A 23,682-nucleotide genomic window follows, 5' to 3' on the forward strand; every position below is an offset into this window, starting at 1 on the left:
TCTAACACCAGTGACATGCTCTGTTAAAAAATAATACCAGTCATGAAGGGTAACAGTGGGAAAGACCTTAATCAACACCTTTTGAAGTGTGAAAGAGAATGAAGACTTTTTCCTGTCAGCTAGTTGAAGGTTAAAGAAGGGAGTGGATGATGAAAATAAAGAATGTAGTAGTACAGGGCAGAACGTACTATAAATTCCTTCTAGCCTGTCCCCAATGTAACTATGTCAAAGTCAACAGAGAACATAGAGCTTCAAATAACCTAACGTGGAAGAGACACCATACTCCATTCTTCTCCTAACATCTATCAATGACCATTTTCACTTTAATTCTACTATACTGCATTGGGCCAAAATTAATAAATAATGAAATAGATGGCAGTTTTAAAATAAAATTAATAAATATCCAATTATATTTGTTTAAATAGTCTATGAAATAGACTTTTCAATAATTTGGCACAGTCTTCATCTTTCTCCACTCCTGTATATTCTCCATATAATCAAATTCACAATATCTTTCTATATAAAATAAAAACATAATTGGTAAAACAAATCTAGCAAGAACTCACAGTTACACATAAAACTGTATATAAACAATTAGTACTACCAATAATGTAGTCTTATATATAACCATTGAAAAGTATGGGAAAGTTAGAGTCCTATATGAATCAGAAATAACCCAAATCAGGAATCATTTTAGGTGTGATGATGCTTTCCATACTCTTGCAAGTTTGTTTCTTCTTCTCTTCCCTTGGGTTAAATTAATTCTGAAATTGCATTAGAATAAATGCATTCTGAAATTTTATTCAAATGATTAACAAACATTTTGGAGCACAAGTAAACCTGCCACCTAACTCACCTCAGCCTATAATATTTTATTCCTTTTTGAGCAAAAATAATAAATAATGCCTGTGAAATAAGCTCAAACTTCAAATCGAGTTTACATGAGATTTTCTTCTCTATTTTATACATTACACTACAGGTTGAGTATCCCTTACCTGAAATGTTTCAATTCTGGAATATCTGCATATATGTAATCAGGTATTTGTGCATGAGGTACAAGTCTAAATATGAAGTTCACTTACATTTCTTATACACTTACACACACAGCCTGAAGGGAATTTTAAGGATATTTTAGTGCAGATGCATTTTGACTGCAACCTATTACATGAGGTTAGGTTGGAACTTTCCACTTGAACTGTCACGTCAACTATATGGAACATTTTGGAATTCAGATTTTCAGGTTAGAATTGCTCAAACTGTATTCTCAAAATTAACTCTAATCCCAAGGACCATTTTCTCAACACTCTACTGACTCTATCAGAGTGTTGACCATTTCTCAACACTTTATCAAATGTTGAGACCCTGGTTAAGCTCTGAGGACAAACTCTCAGGTTCTGGCCAGCCTCCAGCACTCATTTCTTTCATGCTGGAGTTATTCTAGGACAATGTGATGAACACACATAAATACTCTACAGATAAAAGACTAGTAAAATGAAAATTGAGAAAGTACTAACCAATTCTATAGGAAAAAGGGTTTCCAAAAGTATTCTTCCAGAATCTATTCATAGATTGAAACATCATTAAATTTTAAGTTTCATTTACAATCAAACACCTACTGCAAACATCCAAGATTTCTATATGAGTACTGCAAAATATCAGTTATAAAACATAACCAACTTTACTTGTTGATAGTAGTTGGTCATCTGAAATCATCCCAACCTGTTCTTTAAGTGCAGCAACTGTAGAATCCAACTTCTTTTGTAAGGATGACACTTGCTCTTCATACTTCTTTGTAAGGCCCATAACAATGCTCTCGTGCTGCTCTCTAGCTCGTTGAAGCGACTCAGAATGATGAAGCTCTGCCAGTTGCTCCTTCAAGCTTTCCAGAGCCATTTCAGTTGTTCTAGACTTCTTGATCATCTAGTAAATACGCATAGGATATCCATGGTGAGAGTACTTAACCCTGTGAGCCCTATTTAAAATTCAATCAGGCTTTAATAAGAGTGGAGAAGAAGGGGTCTCCCACATCAAGGTCTTAGTTTCTCTAGCTGCTGCCCAAGGGGCCTGTAGTTGTTGAAAACAATATTCATTGAAAAAATAGACTTTGCATTTACCTTAGAAGAAAGAAAGGATTTTCACAGCATGATAGCAATGTGGGTAACTTACAGGCAAGGAACCTGCTGCTAGTGAACTGGTGCTATTAGTATGTGCATTGATCTGTGAGCAAAGTATGGGGCAACCCAATAGGGTTGGGTTAGGTCAAAGAAAAATTATAACCAATCCTTAAAAGACTGCTAAAATTTGCCAAAACAAAGTTTTATTTTGGTTTTTTTGAGGCAGGATCTCACTATGTTGCCTAGGCTGGATTTGAACTCCTTGGCTGAAGTCATCCTGCCTCACCCTCCAAAGTAGCTGGCCTTATAGGTGTGTGCCGTCATGCCCCATTAAAAACACTTTTGAAAGTATAGCTAGTACTGTAAGTAAAACAATGTCCTCAAAGGGGTTTCCTAATCCCCCAAATCTATGAATATGTTATGTTATAGAACAGGAGAAAATTAAAGTTGCAGATGGAATTTATATTACTAATCAGATAACCTTAAAATAAGGAGATTATTTTGGTTTATCCATATGGGCCCCATGTAACCACTGAGTCCATAAATAGTGGAAAAATCAGAACCAGGGAGATTCTACCAGATGCTGCTGGTTCTGAAGATGGAAATGGGCCACAAGGCAAGGAATGCAGGTGAACTCTAAAAACTGGAAAAATGCAAGAAAGTGGACTCTCCCTAGGGCCTCTAGAAAAGCAATGCTGCCCTGCTGACACCTGGATTTTAGCCCAATAAGATCTTTATCAGACTTCTGACCTCCAGATCTGTGAGGTAAATTTCTATTATTTGAAGACACTGAATTTGTGGTAATCTGTTACAGAAGTAATAGGAACTATATACAGTTGGTGACTCTGTTGCCTTTTAGTTTTTTATTTATGATATTCTATTAGCAATTTCTAACTTATAAAAGATTACAATGTTATAATCTTTTACAATATAAAAATTTAACTTCTCAAAGTTTGTCAGTTTTCAAAAAGTTAAAAATAATCCATATTATGCATGAAAATTCCATGCTTTACTCTAGAAATTACCTATTTATTCCAACACTGCTTTCCTTGCTAAGACATTGATTCATTTGCTTAGGATTTAAATGGAGCAAATTATGTTATATGTATCATGAATATGTAAAAATAAACCCCATGATTATGTAAAACTATAATACACTAAAAAAAATCACTATTAAAAAGTGAATCTAGTTGGGTGCAGTGGTACAAGCCTGTAATCACAGCAGCTCAGGAGGATGTGGCAGGAGGATCACAAGTTTAAAGATAGCCTCAGCAAAAGCAAGGTGCTAAGCAACTCAGTAAGACCCTGTCTCTAAATAAAATACAAAATAAGGCTGGAGATGTGGCTCAGTGGTCGAGTCTCCAAGTTCAATCCACTATCCAAAAAAAGGTGAATCTAAAGAACAGTTCCCCAAATGTTTAAGAAACAGCAGTCATCACCTGCCTCATCCCCCACTCCACCAAGCCAAAAAAGAATACCTTCTCTAGATAAGGATAAGAAACGAGTTGTAGCTCAGTGGTAGAGTGCTCTCCTTGCATGTGGAGGGCACTGGGTTCGAACCTCAGCACCACACAAAAAATAAAATAAAGGCATTGTGTTCATCTACAACTAAAAAAAAAAAATTAATTAAATAAAAATAAAAATAAAAGAAAGAAAAGAAACTATTGGAGTCAGAAAATTTAGGTTCTACTTGGGCCCTCTCCAAAACTTGGTGAACTCATTTATAAAATGATAAACTACAATGCCTTGCTAATCAAAATATCAACAAGATTTCTTTTTACAAAATACAAAAAGTTTATTTGCAAGATCTAGACAAGAAAACGTAAACAAAACACAATTTTTTTTACTACCTTAATTACCAATTTCAAAGTATACCATAAAGTTAGTTACAATAGTATCAGAGCCTGAATAAAGAAATATATAAGAAAAATGGATCAACTTTGAACAACTACATTCACTCAACATATACCAACCACCAAACTACATGCCAGTTGCTGGCCTAGATCATGGGTCTACAAAGATGAGGGCAGCCCAATGATGCCTTCAAAGTGTTCTTGATCTATTTTAATAGATGTGATGGTTTGAGGAAGGAAGCAGGGGAGACTTAGAGAAAACCTATTTGCAGGGATTTGTTAATCAAATAGTGTGCTGTAGAAAAGGCACACCAGAGGCGAATGATACATATGAGTATAGAAAGACAACAGACTGTGAAGTCTGAAGAGATTAAGAGCAGAGTCAAGGATCAGAGAGTCATCCTGATTACTGTATTTTGTCCCACAGGTAAATCACTGAAAGCCTCTATATAAGGGAATAACAAAATCAAAACTGTATTCTGGAAAGATTACTCAGATGGTCATAAGAGAATATGTGGAAGGATAAAGACTAGAGACCAGGTTAAGAGACTTTAGCAATAAGAAGGTAAAATTCTGAATGGACAGAGAAGAGGGGGGTGTCAGCAGAACTTAATGGCTGACTGGAGAAAAAGGGAAGAAAGGAGCTGGTCTTCTGGACACATGTGTAGGTGGCCAGGAGAATGGCAGCACCCCTCCTCCAAGGTCAGACAAGAAAGCAAGCTTATGGTGGAGGAAGGTAAAATGCTCTTCTAAATTTATTTCTACTCTACCAAAAGTTTTGTTTAGTGACTAAACTCTTCATTTAATAACTTTTTGCTTTTCTTTTACCATAAATAAAGGTAAAATAAGTACCTTTTCTTCATTGACTTTTAATGCTTGTATTTGAGCCTCTTGAGCTTTTATTTGTGCTTCAAGCTGTATCTCCCTTTCTTTTCCATTCTGAAAGAGTTTCTGTGATTCTCGAAGACTGAGAGTCAAGCCATCCTTTTCATCTAGAGCATTAAAAATGTTTATATAAATGTTAGCGTAGAGGGGCCCTGATTGTCCTTATACTAATCAGATTTATATAAATACTTTTGAACAAATTCAATTCAGACATATGAACTTTAGTTGACTTAAAGAAAATAAGAAAAATGACTAAAATTTTAAAAAAATTAGTTGAGTGACACCAAAAATATTTCAGAGAACCAGAAATGCTGCCTTTAACATTTTATTATATCCTCTTTGGACCAAAAGAATCTCCTAATAATTTCAGCATTTTTTTTAACCTGAGAAGCTACATTGATGTGACAAACCCCTTTTAAGCAAAAAAGGTATCTGAAGACTACCTGCCCCCTACACATACTTGAAATAACTCTTTCATTCACCTAATCTTAAATTCTTTGCAGTAACAGTTCACAAGTTTCTCTCTCAAAATAAATTTTATGAGGATTACAGAAAAAGAGGTTTTCATCATCAATTAAATTTGAAATGAACTGGAGTTCAGTCACAAAATTATTCTGCCAATGAAGTTCAGCATTAACCAAAACTACAAACAACATGAAGAATAACCAATTATCGTCTGAATCTGAATTCCCTTTATGTGATTACACCAGAAATGACACCGTTTTCTCTGTGGCACACCAAAAACATTTCAGGATTTCAGACTCCTACTTGGCTTAAAATGTTTATGCTAATCTATAGGTTCAGAAAATGCTGCATTGCAAACTAAACAGTCACTCTGGGAATTGGCATACTTAATGACATAAGAAGTCAACAGCTTTTTTAGGGCAGAATGCCATCAGCATAGTTAAATCACATTCATTGATTCTAACAGCTTAAGAGAAAAGAGGAGGGGGAATAAAATAAAGGAAAAGAAGAAAATGGGGGGAAAAAATGAGCACTCCAAAATAATATACTTGAAGTGAAGTAATCCAAGAAAAGGGCTTAGAAGTCCTGGAGTTTTGTCTTGCTCTATTTCACTGTAAGTCCTCAAACCAAGTAATTTGAGGTGATTGGAAATAATTAAAAAAAAAAAAAAACACAGAAGAAGAAATAAACTGAGGATGTTGGAAACAAGATGTTTAGCTCTAGTGTAATTCATAAACATTGGCACCCAGCAATTGGTATCTTACCTTTAATTATCATAAGCTGGTGATTCAGATAACGAATTTGACGTTCACTTTCATTTAATTTTTCAGCTAAGTTGTCCAGTTGTCTCTCTTTTGCTTTATTAAGAACCTGAAGCTGAATAATCTGTATGTTTTCTGCAGAATCTAGAATTAAAGACAATTTGTTAGATAAAAACAAACCAAGATATAAATATATGGTCATTGAGGGCCGTGTTTTTTAAGCTGTGCAGATATCTCTGAGAGTATTGTGAAAACAGTGTAGTGGACTATGACTCATACTTTAAAAAATCAAGATAGAACAACTGTAATATATCAGAGTACCTCATGTTGTAATAACTTTCCTTTTTTAACATTTATTTATTTTTTTATTTGTAGGTGGACACAATACCTTTATTTTATTTTTATGTGGTGCTGAGGATCGAACCCAGTGCCTCACATATTCTAGGCGAGCGCTCTACCTCTGAGCCACAACTCCAGCCCCTGTGAAACTTTTTTCATTTACATATACTTACTTACATTGATTTATATTGTGGACCATATCACAATGTAAAAAAATGTACTTCTTACTATGTGTCACTGCCCCAAAAATGTGAAATTTACTGGTTTAGGGTATTACTCTGAATTGACCAGTTTGGTCAATTAAAAATCACTGCATATAAAAGCAACAGAATAGAGTAATATGCTTTCATAAAATTAAAAACAAAATAAGTATATCATTTTCTATTAAAATGATTTTTTAAAAAACCTGCTAGATATCCCTCTCAAAATAGTGTTTCTTTGGCAGGAGTGCTAAATATATTGTCTTTATATACATAACTACTCTATTAGTTAACTAAGAATAGACTAATAAAGAACTTCTAAATCTTTCAGAATCAAAGTCATCTTAAAGGAATACTTAAAAAGATTAGGGAAAAAAATGAAAACAATAACTGGTAAGAGAAGGCTAATGCTTCATTATGTAACAATAAATATTTCACATTTTCTATTAACTAGGCTAATGTTTCTATAATCAGTAATAGGAAGTTTTACTTACTAGTTTAGGAAGTTTTAGTTACCAACAAGATAACTCAGTCCCCTTTTTAAAAAGAGATGCTTATGTTAAATCCAAAAAACAAAGACTGAAAACTTTGTTCCAAGTCACAGTCCTCAGGCCTTATAGCAAGACTGGCTCAAAAAAAAAAAAGTCTGCAAACTCCACCTCTCCAAACTCACATTTTTTTAAAACTGATGTTGCTATAAGAAGCTGTAATCACCAAAGTTAATTCTTCCATTAAGTTATTTTATTTTAATTTCTAACTTATTGTTTTGTTTTTAATATTTGCTTTTTAGTTGTAGTTGAACACAATACCTTTATTTTTATTTATTTTTATGTGGTGCTGAGGATCAAACCCAGGGCCTTGCACAAGCTAGGCAAGCGCTCTATCGCTGAGCCACAACCCCAGCCCCCATTAAATTATTTAATTAACTTCCAAATATCAAATTTAGGCAAATATGTAACCAATTTTAAAAAACGTAGATAGATAAGAAAGGTGTTGAAAGATTATGTATGCAGAAAGACCGGGAGACACAGAAACACCAGGCCACTGCTGTGATGCCTGTTATTCAGCCTAAAGCCAATTGTGCCAAATACACTTCCTCATCCCACAGAAACATATGAACAAAGAAAGGACACCATATTTGCTGATGACCCCTTCATGAGAAAGTGAATTCTGGGCCTCTCCCTACCTTTTAGGTATCATCCCATGGTATATATTCCAGCATATGCTGGAAGCAATACTACGAAATCACAACATGTATCCAGTTTTCTCGGGGTAGCCCAGGTAACCCAAAGTATCCAGAATGACCTTTCCACCATTAATTAAAGGAAAAACAACAACAACAAAACTTGTAGTCACACTCTAGAATCACATTGGCTCTGCAACACACACAATAATTAGAAGTAATTTACTATGCCACTGAGCATGACAATAAAAGCTAGATGTACAATTCAGGATAGTCGCTGTTCAAGTTTTGATATTTATGATACCAGCATTTCATCTCAAAATTCTCTAGTAGCTATAAGCTCTTTTCTTATTATCATATTGATGTACACACTGTACAAAAAACATTGGAGGCAACTACCACATGACTAAATCTGAGACCTATGTCAAATTCTGAACATAAAGTAATATATATATGAGAGTTGCCTAATCGTTACACAAAAATTGTAAGACTCAAAAGAAAAGCTAATAATGGCTGATTTGTCAAATTACATTTCTATGTAATAAAAAATCTGAGGTTGATGAGAAAATTGTCTTTTTTCCAAAGTAGAGTCCAATAAGAAATATATGAAGCTCATAAAAAGTTCTTAACAATCTAGAATGATTATTAAATTTTTTTCTTTTTTCCAGGCACAGTGTTGCACGCCTATAATACCAGAAGCTCAGGAGGTTGAGCCAGGACAATCACAAGTTCAAAGGCAGCCTCAGCAACTTAGCAAGGGCCTAAACAACTTAGGGAGACCAAAAAAAAATAAAATAAAATATTAAAAGAGGTTAGGGATGTGGCTCAGAGGTTAAGCACCCTGGGTTCAATCCCCAATACAAAATTTAAAAAATATATTTTTTCCTTCTTTTAACTTTTTAATTATGTAAAATTTCAAAAATATGAGAGCAGAAAGAATAGCACAATGAACCCACACACACCCATTTCCCAGGAACAGTCAACAATTATGAATTCATGGCAAGTTTTGCTTCATCTATACTCCTACCCAACACATTGTTCTGAAGTAAGTTCTAGACTTTCTATCGTTTATTCACAAATACTTCATTATAGAGCTTTAAAAATAAAGACTCTGAAATATCAACCACAGAAGTTCTACTGTCACGCTTAAAAAAACAATAATTCTTGAATATGCTCAGATATCCACTCAGTGTTCAAAATTTCCCAATTATGTTATTTAGAAATAACTATAAATGTAATACCTACTTTCACTAGCTCCTAGGAATTGTTGTTGCAGGCCTTCAAGTGTGTCACTTCCTGCTATTTCCTGGACTGGAAAGTTATCCTGGACAGAAGATTGATAAGGTTTATATTTCACTTTATATGGCGCCAAAGCTTGACAACTGGGACCTTGTGATGAACTAAATTGCTATTATAAGATGACAAATGAAATGAACAATTAGGATTTGGCCTTCTCTTCCAAAATTCTCTCAATTAGACACCTTAATTTTATGCTATAGAAGCTAATTGTGGTATCATTACCAATTATTTTATAGACATCTCTGCTCAAAAACAGTGCTTATTGTTATTGAATACTTCATTGTACTTTTGAACACAATTATTGTACAATTTTGTAAATAAAACTCAAATCCCAATGAAATTATACACAAATATTTTATTACAAATGATTTAGATGATTTCAATATCTAGAGAATATAAAAATGCACATAATAGCAAGAACATGTGATACAATGCCTTATATATAATAAACATTCAATAGTTATGGAATGAGTAACATTGTCCAGAAATAGAATTGAGAAAAAATAGCCACCTTAATTGGACCAAAAAAAGCATCCTGTCATTGAGTGACACAGAATGGCAATTGGCAAAGTGAGGCATTTGTTGTCACTGGAAAATTCTATGAAGCAAAGCAACTAACTGTATCCTGAGGTCTTACTTCATTAAACTTGCTCACAGTAAAAACAAAGTGTGTTAATTCATCCTGTCTACTACTATAACACCACACAAAACAGGCATTAGCTTTGAAGTGTTTGATTTAAAATTTGTTATAAGAGTAGCAAGCAAGAAAATTGAGGAAACCAAATGCTGTAATCTATAAAATTACTGCTTTAAACCCTATTATCAAAACACCTAAACATAACTTTTAACTGAAGCACACTGAAATAGCAGAGCCAGAAGCAGCAGTGCAGGACAGTTATTCTATAGCATACTTCACTTTTAATGTTTAAATAACTGTTTCCAAAAAGCTCCTATTTTAAACTTTTGATTTAAGATCATAATTGCATTTGATTGTAAACAGAAGATAGCATGACTAATTCAACTGAATATTTGTACCCTCAGAAATTCTTGTAGTTAAAATAAATCATCTTACCATCGCATTTACATGCATTTCTTAAACACATGCATACATCATGCAAATGCATGTACACACAAATTCTTAAAAGTCAAATTCTTACAATACCTGAAAATGGTTCCTCTGAGGATCAGAAAATTTAACTACACTGGTTGGTTGGTTATTAAATTCCTGCTTCTGACCACTGGTATAAGGCCTGAAGTTTTCAGGAAGGCAATACAAATCAGTCTGTTCATTTTTGCTTGGAGGACTATAGCCACTCCCACCTTCATCTCCATCTTCTTTGAGATGGTACTCAGGATGTTGGTCTTCAGTTTTATTTTGATTCTCTTCCCAGCCATTGCCACTTTTTTCTCCAATATATAAGCCCTGAATTTCATTATAGTGCTATTAGATGACAGAGTAAAATAAAAGCTCTAAAATCTATTCCCACCCTCATTCACAGTCATGATCACATCAGATACTTACATTTATACTTTGAGATTTGGGCAGAATTTGATGCTTGTTCCAGTTCATCTCCAATTGCTCAGAAGGATGCACTCTTGAGAAAAATCAATATTCTAGACTTAAAGCCTATCATTTATTTAGATATAAACACAGAGAACCCAAAGATTCTTATATTTGTTTTTCCCCTTCAACTTTTACCCAAAGATTTAAGAATTAAGTCAACAATTTTTACAATTGCTTACATTATTACCAGCAAGAACCAAAAAAAAAAAAAAAATACATAAAATGCAACATGCAAGGAAAAGTGATTTTAGGTCCTTACTCTTCCGCTGTGCCGTCCATACTACAGTCTGAGAAGTGAAGTTCAGGGGAGGAGAGCTCATCATCCAGCATATCATGAGGAAGGTCGGTGAGCAATTGCTGCAACTGAGTCAGAAAAGTCCACATCAGTATCACTGACTAAACCCAAGATGCCAACCAAAGCTGCCTTGGAAGAGCAAGTGACAAGCCATGGAAGTTTAATTCTTCCATTTAACTAATTTCTTAAATTCCACATGAATTATGTTCATCATTTCACTTAAGGAAAAAGGAATACATAATATCAGGATTTATGTTAGAAGGCTTTACTTTTTTCTACAACGATCTTAGATTTAAAAACACACACATTACAGCAGAATTGAAAAACTTTTTTATAGTAGTATAGCAAGTCATAATAATGGTACAGTCATTGTATTATGTTGTCAAAGGGCAGACTTGCATTGCAGAGTCCTGTTTTGCCCCTTGTTAGACCTTGGGGACTTGATAACCAGACATCCCACAGGGAATCTGAGTTGCCAGATGCACTTTGCCTAGGTAGTAAGAACAGCAGCAGCAGGTGGCCTAAAAGTCCATAAGCTCCCACAATGTGAGAGAAATCCTGTTGGGAGTAACTAATTAGTAGTCAGTTATATAATTCCAGTAATGAAAAGATATACAATACTCTGAACTATAATAAGACATTTGAGTAAAAAGAGGGCCAGAAGATTCTGGCTTTCTACAATAGCATTCTCAAAAGCAGAATACTAACATAAAATAATCTGACTTTGCTTTCCAATTTTATTCTAGGAAAGTTTTCTTCTTAACATTCTGCCTACATGAACTAGATAGATAAAATAGATCCATTCAAGTTTTGAGATAAATTGTGATAAAAAGAAAAATTTGTCGAATTTCAAGATGGGTAATTGTCTTTCTTCATGTCCCAACACAGTGTCTTAAAATTTGTAACAATTAGAAGATTCAAATATTACATTACTAAACAGTTTATAAGGGGACTGCTCATCATGACTTCTCTTTAAGAAATTAAGCACCAGTTAACAAGTTGACTAAGTCCCTCCAAAGTGCATAATTCAATCCCATAAAATTATGTAATGAGTGACTTTTAAAGACATTAAATACTCTGTAAAACCTTGGAGGAAAAAAATGAGATGTTCTTTGGTTTATGGCAGGTTTTTGTTTCTTTTTTGCTTTTGTTTTCCAGTTTCTCTGTCACTAGTATAAAAGAAATGGAACATAGCTGCAGTTCATATCTGAGTATTGGGGTTTAGAATTTTTTTACAAACTTTCTTAAAACATTCAGTAAAAACGAAAATAAATATATTCTTAGAAAAGTTCTGAAAAGAATGTCCCAAATTGTTAACCAGGTTATAGTGAAATAAAATTTGGAAATGAGAATGGAGAATGTGAAGTAGACAAAGTAAATACTTTCTTATTTCCACGTATATTTCTGATATTCCTGGATTAAAAAAAAAAAGTTTTCTCAGTGAATTTGATTGGTTAAAGATGAAACAAAAGAAAAATGCATTTCAATGAAAAGTTGTCTTCACCTTTAAATCTGCTTAATACTAATATTAACAACCAAATCCTTGCCCATCTGCTCATGCAGGGTAGTTGAAAAATCAGTTTGCCATATTAGTGAAAGACACATCAGAGTTGATCAAAAATTATAAAGAATAAAAAACAACACACTACAAACAAAACACATCAATATATAAGAATATTACTTGCCTCACGTGAAAGGTAGCAAAATCATGCTATAAAGACAATGTACTGGGGAAAAAATAAATATCTATGATGTCTTTCAAAAGTAGCCCAACCTGTTCTGTCTGAACTAAGCATCACTGCTTTATGGAAAACACTGCCTCACATGTTACACAAGAGAAAATAACAATAAAATCAATCTTTCATACTTACATCAAGTAAGGATTCCTGAACAGAAAGAATATTTTCTTCTAAACCTTTAGTGAGGTTCAAGTACATAGCCTTATAATTCAGGGAACTTTGCCAAAGACATTGGAACCATTCATTTCCCCCTGCCTCACAAAGACAGAAATAGCTACATAATAATTAAGCAGTTATTGTTGCTTTCTTTGTGATACCACAAAATTGGCATCCATGGAAGAAAATTAAGTTGAGTGTGAGAAATCAGCTGACCAAAATGCTTCTGGATCCAAAGAATAATTTGCTAACTAGAAAACTCAGCCCTCCGGGCTGGGGTTCTGGCTTAGTGATAGAGAGCTTGCCTAGCAAGCGTGGGGCACTGAGTTCGATCCTCAGCACCACATAACAATAAATAAATAATAATTAAAGCTATTTAAAAAAATAAATCTCATCCCTGTAGTATCTAGAGTCTTATATTTTTACATATATGCTAACATTTTTAAACAGTTTAGTTCATCTTCAAAAAATTTCTCCATTTGGGGCTGGGGATGTGGCTCAAGCGGCAGTGCACTCGCCTGGCATGCGTGCGGCCCGGGTTCGATCCTCAGCACCACATACAAACGAAGATGTTGTGTCTGCTGAAAACTAAAAAATATTAAAAGAATTCTCTCTCTCTCTCTTAAAACAAACAAAAAAAAAATTTCTCCATCAAGTTCTTTGGTTTGGCTGGATCCCCCTCCTTAGCTTCTATAACTTTCAGGACAGAGAGAAACGAAATGAGATGAAGTCCTTCTAATAAGGTCATTCAGGAACAAAATCCCACCCTCAACATCTCCATTGCTCAGGATCAAAGTGTGCCCTCCTCCTATCCACTGTCAAATAGATTTTGTTTTTGGTCATTAAACCTTGTGCCACCAAACACAAAATTGCCGTATTGACCTATCCATGATAACAAATAGAGAATTTTAGAAACTAAATTTTCCTCATTTAGATCTGCCACCTTCCAAATACAGACTGAAGGACAAAATTAATAATCCTTATAAATGACAAGATTTAATCCCTCATTAATTTCAAATTCAACAGACTTTTTTTTTTTTTTTACTGCAAGTAGCAATCTTCTCAGTGGGATATTATTATCTATCGACTGAGTTTAGTAATTTAAGAGATACCTCCCCTAGAAAAAAGAGAATGTTATTGTTAAAGCTTCTACTAAAACACATTCTAAATCATTCTATAAACTCCTCTTCCTTTATTACTTCATGTTTATTTCCTAAAAAGAAAAAGAGGGCATTTAACTCAAAGAATTTCATCAACAACTTCTGTTCAGGAGTGAATGTAAAACAGACAATATGTCAGTCCTTTGTTAGGATTTTCCACTTAAATTGACTAAACAGACTGTCTTCAGAGCCTATAATCCCCTGGTATTCATGAAAGCAGAAGTTCTCAGATGACAAACCATACAATACATTTTCTCCCAAGAGAAAAACAACAAATGGAGTAACCAACAGTCATCAACCCTTGGAGCAGGCAACCTGGCAAGTGCACTTCTGAAGAGATTCTGGTATTTTTTTAAATGAATTATAAAATAAAGCTTTCATTGATACACACTAAGCAGATCTATTTTAATCAAAGAACCATTTTAAAACATACTTTGTAAAGGTCCAATATGGGAATGATAAAGGGCCAGAATAACTTGGCAGCTATACCTTTAGTTTATGAATTATGCTATGTTCAGATGCAAGGTGTGGGGGAAGCATTTCATAAGCTAAACTAAATTCCATAGTGTAAGTAGGGGAGACCTGGTCTAGGTTGCTGTATATCTGAAAGAGAAACATTTATTAGACAAGTATGAGCCACACTATAGATGGTGCATAATAGTATTGTAGGCCAAGAGCAATCACTGGAGTTCCTCCATGTCAAGTTTTTCATTTTAAAGGCAAGTAGCAAACCAAGGTCCAGAAAACTTGAAGGGCAAGCCAGGGAAACACAGGTCAAGTGCAGAGCTGGAACCTAGAGTCTGAATCTCCCCATTTCCACTGTCCTCTTCTTCAATATGACATGAAGTTGGTTACTGGATGACACTATTTCTACCTGTTTGTATACAATTAAGTTTCAACCCAGACAGTGATCATTCAATATTCCTTTAAAGATACCTGTATAGCATTGGGAAAAACTCACAAGACACAATCCAGATAAGGCATAAGAAATGGATTAAAAATATATATAATATCAAGACATAACCATTTGCTAATTGAACTATCTGGGGAATGACAAGAAAATCTCACTAAATAAATCAAATCATATGGAATGTAAATAAACACTAGCCCCCTCTAGTGGAAACAAAATATAAAAATGTTTCTATAACTACATCAAAGCAAGGCAGTTAAAATGTGGAAAAGGTACTGATTAGAAAATCTACCTCTAAAATACACAATTCCAAGCTCAATGAAACTTTATTATTCTATTAGAGGAGAAGTACCAATATAAAAACTCAGAGGACCCACAGCAGCATTACCAGGTTCAAGGTTCTGTCTGCTACCTGCTACTTAAATCACCTCCCTTTTTACCAAGATCACTTTCAAATATATATATTATCATTAAATGAGCCATCATGAGCATTTACCTTGACAGCACAGATTACTAAGTTATTTCTGCCCCAAACTACCAGCTCCAGAATATATATGTACATACATACATAATTGTACTATCTGGAACAAACAATTATCACAGAGCTACTTCTGGTGACATTGCAGAAAATACATGTATACTTCAACAGACTGACAATCCCAAATGACAATCTACCTTAAGCTGTGGCTTTATGCTTATAACAACCATTCTTATCTCAAGCATAACCACAAGCATATCTGTAATAACTGTGAAATCACACTGTAGGCAACTTTAGGTGAAAGGCATTTTGTAAAGTCACATTGTTACATTATGGACGAGTTAATAAAAGAGCTTTTGAATTCTTCTTTTGTGGCCCAGCTTTATATATTTTACTTGTAAACATTTGCCTAAAATATTCTGAATGAGGTCTACTGAGTAGCAAGGACAACTACAACAGCAGCTCTCAAATGGTACACCAAGATATTATGCTCCAGTAAGTTGTGAGGAATATGAATAATGTGCAATAATTAATTGATATGAATACTGGCATGATAGATACCATGTTGCCATATATATCAGTACACCATAGATACAGCAATTTAAAAATTATTAGAGTGCCTTACTTTTCTATAAAATGATTGAAGGCTTTTGTCTGAAATATGAGTCTATTCATGGTAGTCTGTGGTTTGAGATTCCATTTGCTATAAATGTCCTCTGACTATCAAGTCATTTATTTAGGAAGTCCTTTCCTTTTCTGAAGACTAAATGCACTTTCTCCAACTGATCTTCAATGCAAACAATGGAGGGAACAGAAATGACAAAAGCAAGATCATAATTGTACAGCTGATCAGGATGATATGGAGATTGGAATTTGAGAATGGCCTATTCACTGAGTAACCAGTGATATACCAGCACTTACTCAAATTACTTTATTCGGTTGTTTTCTTATTTACTGTCTGCCACTCATCTATAAACGTCCTGAAGACTCCATTTTCTGTTCCACGCACAGAAACTTGGCCTCTCCTTCCACAGCCATTCATTGTCTCCTAAATAAAAATTCTTAAAGAATTGAACTATTTATCTGATGGCAACACTAAGTTGTGTTTTATTCTTCTCTCAAAGAAAGAAGCATTCCACTCATCTACCTTCTCAGGTCCAAGTAGCCTTCAGGTTTTAGGATTTTGTTGTATTGTTGTTTTTTTTTTTAAGAATTATAAATCCCTTCAAAATGACAAAGATGATATAATTTTTATCATTAAGTACAAATTGTTAAAGATTGGGCCTAGGGTCCTTTTTGTGAGTAACTCACCTCTTTTTCCCTTTCATAATCTTCTTTGTCATATTCTTCCTCTTCATTTTGTGGCAGTAGTGCCACACTGCCAAAGTCTAATGACATGGTCCTCCTACGGGAAGGGGAAGATGTTTGATTTTTAAATAGCCAATAAAATCTCCCCAGAACAAAACTACATAATAAAACTGCCATACCCCAGGTCAAAAGACAACAGGTTGGGAGAAAATATGTGTAACTCATGTATGATAAACAGTATTACAAATATAAAGAGAGCTCTTACAAATTAATTCTGATCCATAGAAAATATCTGCATGCAGCAATTCAAAAAAATTTAAATGCAAATAGGTAATAAAAGTACAAATAATTTTTTTCTAATGTCCTGGAAAGTATAATTTAACACAGAATTTTTGCTTGAGCAAAAAAGTAAAATAATGATAATGAAATAGAAGAGTGCCAAACACAAAAATCTTAATAACAAGTTCAAACAAAACTTTCAAATTGATATATGGCACAGGTAGTAATTTTCTTCATTCTTTGAACAACACAAATCCAAATTTCATACTTTACAAAAGTGAGTTCCTAAATCCTGAGTTAATATTGCTACCCAGAAACCACTACAATCTGCTAACATTATAGAGTACACAACAGAAATCTAAGTGTTAAATGTTCTGCTTGCAAACTTGATACAATCAGGCTCCAGCAAAATACTAAGGAAAGATAGATGGGAAACCAGATGCTATGCCACTGTGAGGTTCCAATTCCAAAAGCAACAGCAAAAGCTCCCTGAGGAACAGTCACTACTGTGTGGCAGAAGCAACAACTTGAGATGCATTTTTGACTACTCACACTTAGAAAGACTGTTGATTATTAAATTACACTTAAGGATCCTGACACTATACCTAGAATTCCCAGAATATCAAAACTCTGAACAATTCTGACCAAAAAAAGTAACCAGGTATCATCCATTACCTGGCCTAATATGGTCCACCACTCAGTCCAGTGCTCTTTATGCCAATGAAATGCACTTTGATGTGAGTCTGAGCCACAACTCACTCACTACAACCCCCTTCAGGCTCTAAACTATCATTAAACTGGAATTCAAATAAAAAGCAGAGACCCAGCAATCGAAATGCATTTTCTATACAGAATTTATCTTCCTTAGCTTGGTGTGGTAATACAAGCCTGTAATCCCAGCTACTCAGGATGCTGAGGCAGGAGAATCTCAAGTTCAAGACAAACCTGGGCAACTTAGTAAGACTCTGTCAAAATAAAAGAAAAGTCACTGGGAGTATAGCTCAGGGACAGAGCACTAGCCTCGCATGGGCAAAGCCCTAGGTTCAATCCCCAGGAAGGACGGAAGGAAGGAAGGAAGAAAAAAAAGAAAAAAATTAAGTAAGAAAAAAATTTAACTCCCTGTGTTAAGAGTTGAGAATTATATCACAACAGTCCAACACCAAAAGATATCCCATTTCATCAAACCTAAGGTACCCTTGATTATATGATAATAATTCCATTTGTACCATTTAAAAAAAGCAGTCAATTAAATTATGACACATCATACTTTGTGGATATTAAAATGTGAAAATAAAATGTGTACTTCAGAATATGGCATTAACACAAATATGAATTTCCACGCTGAAAATTCCCATATACCTATTTGTTATTGTTGTTTATTTCAAGGACTGATGTTTTTTGGCCAGCCTCTAATTTCCAACCTACCTTCTCATTCTTTCTTCTCTTGATACCTGCATCCAAATCCTTTTTAATCAACTTTTATCAACTTGAACTTTTCATGTCAAGTTTAACCTTCCCAGCATCTGCTCCTTAGGCCAACCATACTTACTCCTTTCTACTCTTGTGCCAGGACTCTTTCACTAAGAGGAAAACTATATGCTTGAGGAATCTAAATCCTTGTCTTCACCTAGCACCTACAAGAATTCTCTTATGTACCAGCCTAAGATTAAGATCTGGATATGGTAACAAGCCTACAATGTAGTTGAAAGGGTGAGAAGAAAACACATAATCTCCTGTTTCTACAATTTATTTCACTCCTGCAAGTAGATATCAAGACTACAGTATATACAGATAATTAAAATCCCAGACCAGGTAAACTCTATCACCATAAAGAAAGAGCTCAGATTAAGCTGGCCCTTAAAGATAACCATGAATCCTTGCTGCTTCTAAATTCTGCTTACTATATTCCCCACCTTTTCTTTCATTTAACTACAAGTACAACCCAGAATATAAAATTTGGATTAATTTCTCCTATATTAGAAAAAGAAGAGAGGGGTTTTCCCCCAACCTTTATTAATTGGTCATTAATTGAAGTTGAATATTGAAAAGGAACTTTGAAGGTTACAAGAGCCTATTGTTAAATAAAGGAACGATATTAAATACTGAACTACTTTTTCTCAGGAAATAGATTAATTCTACAGTATGTTTTTAAGTGAAGAGAATAAAAGACAAAACTGCATTTTCTTAAAATGACATTTTAAATCTAAATCATGCCATTAGTATCTGAAAAGACCAAATCTCCCCCACTGGGGAAGAAAAGGTATAAATAATATTTCCTTCTAAAACGTGCAAAATATCAGAGACCTTAAGAGACAATTTTTGGCATAAAGAGAAATCTGATCAACTTAATGAGGTTTTTAAAAAAGACTAAAAGGAAATTAGTATTTTTACTGAAATAACTGAAATTTAAAAGTAAAAGCTAATGTTTTTCTTTGACACTTTAATCATCACTAATAACCACTATCAAAGACTTTACTTTAATATTCAGAATAAAAGACTATATTAAATACACACATACACACTCTTAGCATGATAGTAAATCCAGAAACCATAAGGAAAAAAATTGATTGAAAACCTAACCACAGAATGAGTATAAAGCAAAAAATATAATTAATAAATATTAAGTATCAAAAAATACAATACTAACAAAGTCAGAAAAAAATTATGGAAAAATATTTGCAAAACAAGGTCTTAACAGATCATTTTTGCAAGAAAATGAGAAAAAGAATTCAATTTTAAAATGGGCAGTGACATTATGTAAATAACATGTTAGTGCTTAGTTAATTTGAAAAAAAATGCTGAACTCATGAAGAATTCGAAGAAGTGTCATTTAATCAACAAAATGCCATTTTCAATCACTGTATTAAAAAAAATCTCAAACTGTGTAACACCTAGTATTGGCTATTGTGTATGGCTCATAAATTGCTGGCAAAAATATAAACTGCTAAAACCATTTTGAAAATTATCAATTAATATATTTTAAATGAACATTCACAAAAGTATTGCCTTAATAAAAAATTACTTTTGAATTAATTTGGCAATACTATACCACTAGTAAAAATAAAAAATATTGCTGTATTTATTGACTCAAAAGATAGACCATTTAAAAAAATCAACATGAAGTACACATATGCTTTTTAAAAAATATGGTAATCTAGTTAAGATTCTCATCCTAAAATAGAAAACTTTTTCTGAATCCATTAACAAGATATATAAAATGAATATCTGTTCTTTTCTTAGGTTAGACAGTTCTCTGACACAGTTATCTAATCAAACACTCACTTTGTTGTCCCTGGTTATATTTTCTTTGCCCTCCTTGCAACAAGAAGAAAAACAGTATGTGTTTAGTTGGGCTAAAGGTTACAAAGCAAAAGTACATTTTTTTTTACCTCATTGAACAAAATAAGCACCCTAAAGGCAGAATTAAAATATATCTGCCAGGTTGCAGCTGTAGCTTAGTGGCAGAGTGCTTGCCTATCATGGGGGTTGATCCTCTGCACACATAAAAATAAACAAAGGCATTCTGTCTCTTTACAACTATTAAAAAAATTTTTTTTAAATGTATCTGCTCCTTGGTCATAGTAGGCACACAAATGTTTGCTAAATTAATAGAATATATGCATGTTACCTATTGGAATTCATTATTTTAATAAAATTTTATTGAACATTACTGTGTGCCAGAATATATCCTATATGCACCTAAGATATGGCACCTACCAGTCAAGGGGAACTCACTCTCTTAGGAGACAATGCTGCAAACAAACAATTACAATGATACATTGTAATAAATTCTATCAAAGGGGAAAATACAAAGCACAAATTAACATGTCTAACAAGAAAGGAAGGCTTAAAGAGGTTTTACAGAAAAAATAGGCTTTAGATCAGAAATAGATCTCAAAGGACACAATATGGTGTAAGTGGCTGAAGAATCAGGGAACCCATTCAGACAACCTGGGCTCAATTTTGGCTCTTCTATTTATCAGCTGTGCAATCTTAAACTGCCACCATTCCTTCATTAATGAAATGAGGGTAAAAACAGTATTCTAAGAAAAGGTGAATGTACAACCTGCATATTACTTCAAATAATACAACCTCCTCTGGGATGAAAATAACACCCTCTGCCAGATGCCTTCCCAAATCTTACCACCACTACCCCATGAAATTAGTCACTTCTTTGCACTTTCAGACAGCATTTCTGATACTTTTCTTATGGCTTCACCTTCAGCCTCTCTTATCAGTTGAATGTAATCATCTGTAAACTGCCTGGTATCATAGATGTATATGGTGAAAATCAGCTTAAATCAAACTCCAGTTCTTGAGTACAAGATAGAAAGGGTTAGGTGCCCCAGAACTCGATATAAGAATTGCCCTGGAAGTTAGAAAATTCTACTTCCTTGCTTACCTGCTAACTTCCCTTCTAGAATGGAATTAGCCAGAGCACTAGCCTGCTGTACACCTGCAACACCTGGCTATAAAGGCCTCTTCATTCAACAATTTACCAAGCATTGTTCAAGTTTACAAAGGACATGGTGGGAAAAACAAAATGAACAAGTGATGATAATATCTGTTTTCAACATTGTGTTCAGTACTAATGACAGCAGCTTGGACACATCAATTCGAGATAAGCAGAGGAAGAAGAGAGTGATCCTAATGCACAGAAGGCACCCACGGGCTGAATTAATACATAAATGCATGGCCTTGCATAAATGAATGACCTTACCAAAGAACTCGGTTGGGCGTCAGCCACGGGACATCAAACAGGTAGGTACCAAGAGATCAGAAGCTGCACGGAGGGATCCCAGGAAGCCTAGGTTGCTAGCTTTGGGTGCCAGCGTCACTTGTACTCGGTCAACACACGTGCACAGAGCACCCACTGTGAGCCAGGCGGGGCACCAAGGTGACCACCGGTGGGGGGTCCTCAGGGAAGAGTCTCCAGGCGACTTCAGCAGTCTGGAAAGGAGACGAGGAGAGCTTCCCAGATGTCACTTCTAAGTAGGATCTTGGGAGACTGAAGAGGTCTCAATGACACTTAAAAGTCAAAAGCTGAACCCCCGTAACCCGCGGGCAGGCCACCACTGCACGATTTGGGGAGGGGGCAGGTCAGCCCGGCGGGAAGCTTTAACCAAATCCCAAGAACCCCGCAACCCCTCCAAACCAAACCCCAAGCTCGGTTGCGAAGCAAAATTCACCGGAGGCCACAGACGCTGTCACCGCGGGGGAACTCTAGCCCCTGCCGAAGACCAACTTCTAGCAAACCCCCTTACCTTGATTCTAATCCGCTGGCTCCTTCCTAGTCACAAACAAACCCACGGAGCCGGAGGTTCTTGAAGAGCAGCCGCCTCCTTCAATCACCTGCTAGAATTTCGCCTGGTGGGCGGGGCCCGGCCGGTTCGGGGCCGGGCGAGGAGGCGGAGGTCTCCGCCTTCCTCAAGCTTGGTTGAGAGGTTCCCCTGCAGTTGCAAGAGCATGGCTGTTTGAAGCGGGCGCCAGAGGTGGCGGGAAGTTCCTCCTGTGCTCCTATTGGTTAATTAATGAGCCAATTACCAAAGCGTTGACTCTGGATGGGTGGGCTTATCGGTTGCCTAGAGACGCCAGAGCGCCCAGCTTCAGTCGTTCGGATACACTGGCTCCGTGAGCCGGCTCTCACATTTGGTGCGGAAGGGCACTGAAGGGGGGGTGGGTGCCGCTGAGGGGTGTCAGGGGGGAGGCGGGGGCGGGGGTAGTGGGACGGCTTCTTGTGTTTCGCGTCCTTTCCACTCCTACACCCCAGAGACTCCGCTGCTGCACATAGAGTCCCTGTTTTCCCCACCAAACTCTTCTTGCCTTAAAAAGTTTTTGCATTTCACTCTTTTGTCCTTTAAGGTGCTATCACCAGCCTTTGTTGTTTTACTTTGTCTTCTAGCTTAGAAATTCCTGCCTTGTTAAAATCTGTGTTTCATTAATTACTGGTAATATGGCATATTTTCCCATATTTGTTCACTATGTACTTGAATTCCCTTGGGTATGAATGTTGTCGTCATTTAAATATATGTTAACCGATCCTTTAAGACAGCACCTCCAAGTATTCAGTAAAGCCTGATACTGGTATCTGCCTTCTCTGGTTAGAAGAGTTCCAGTAAATACAAAAGAGTCAGTGACAGCAGATTCACATATAATTTTAACCCTCTCCAATATGTATGGAATAAAATGGTTGTGCAAGGCTCTTTGTAATCTGGCTGGTTTTCCTTTACCACCTCACCACTCAAACCCTGTGATGCCTACAATGACCCCTGAAACTTCATCAACTAGCATAAGGTCTGGCACAAAATGGTTATTTACTCCATAATAACAGAATGCATAAAATCACAAGCTGAGCTACCAATAGTTCCCAGAGTGCTTTTGTTTTGCTCAAACTGTTTCTTTCACTTGCATTGCCCTACCTTGCTTATCCATCTACTTGTCTCCAAGAGAGTGAATACCTCCTCTGAAGACTTTCATTACCTTCGCTTGGCAGAAATTATCTTTCCCACCTCTGTACACAGTGTGGATGGGTGGGCAACCTATAAGCCCACCCTTCCAGAGTCAACTCATCCTTTCATGAGATACAATGCCTCTATTACAATCAGTATGTGTGTGTGTTTGTGTGTGTGTGTGTGTGTGTGTGTGTGTGTGTGTTTCACTCAGAACAATGTTAATATCTTGAGGTACTTATTTA

At 35.4% G+C, this 23,682-nt stretch overlaps 1 protein-coding gene across 1 annotated transcript in view; it reads right to left on the reverse strand.

Moving 5' to 3' along the window:
• Cep152 (centrosomal protein 152) overlaps positions 1–21,879 on the reverse strand; it is a 78,487-nt gene extending 56,608 nt beyond the window's left edge. Inside the window, exons 1-9 of the mRNA XM_026391992.2 lie at positions 21,709–21,879; positions 16,713–16,806; positions 10,923–11,026; positions 10,622–10,694; positions 10,262–10,540; positions 9,046–9,208; positions 6,082–6,222; positions 4,820–4,959; positions 1,720–1,920 (exon numbers count right to left, since the gene is read on the reverse strand). Coding sequence (XP_026247777.2) covers positions 1,720–1,920; positions 4,820–4,959; positions 6,082–6,222; positions 9,046–9,208; positions 10,262–10,540; positions 10,622–10,694; positions 10,923–11,026; positions 16,713–16,799 — 1,188 coding nt within the window. The 5' untranslated portion in view covers positions 16,800–16,806; positions 21,709–21,879. The remainder of the gene's footprint in view (positions 1–1,719; positions 1,921–4,819; positions 4,960–6,081; positions 6,223–9,045; positions 9,209–10,261; positions 10,541–10,621; positions 10,695–10,922; positions 11,027–16,712; positions 16,807–21,708) is intronic.
• Between the last annotated feature and the right edge of the window lie 1,803 nt (positions 21,880–23,682).

The sequence above is a fragment of the Urocitellus parryii genome, chromosome 6 (assembly GCF_045843805.1).
Source record: "Urocitellus parryii isolate mUroPar1 chromosome 6, mUroPar1.hap1, whole genome shotgun sequence".
Lineage (NCBI taxonomy): Eukaryota > Metazoa > Chordata > Mammalia > Rodentia > Sciuridae > Urocitellus > Urocitellus parryii.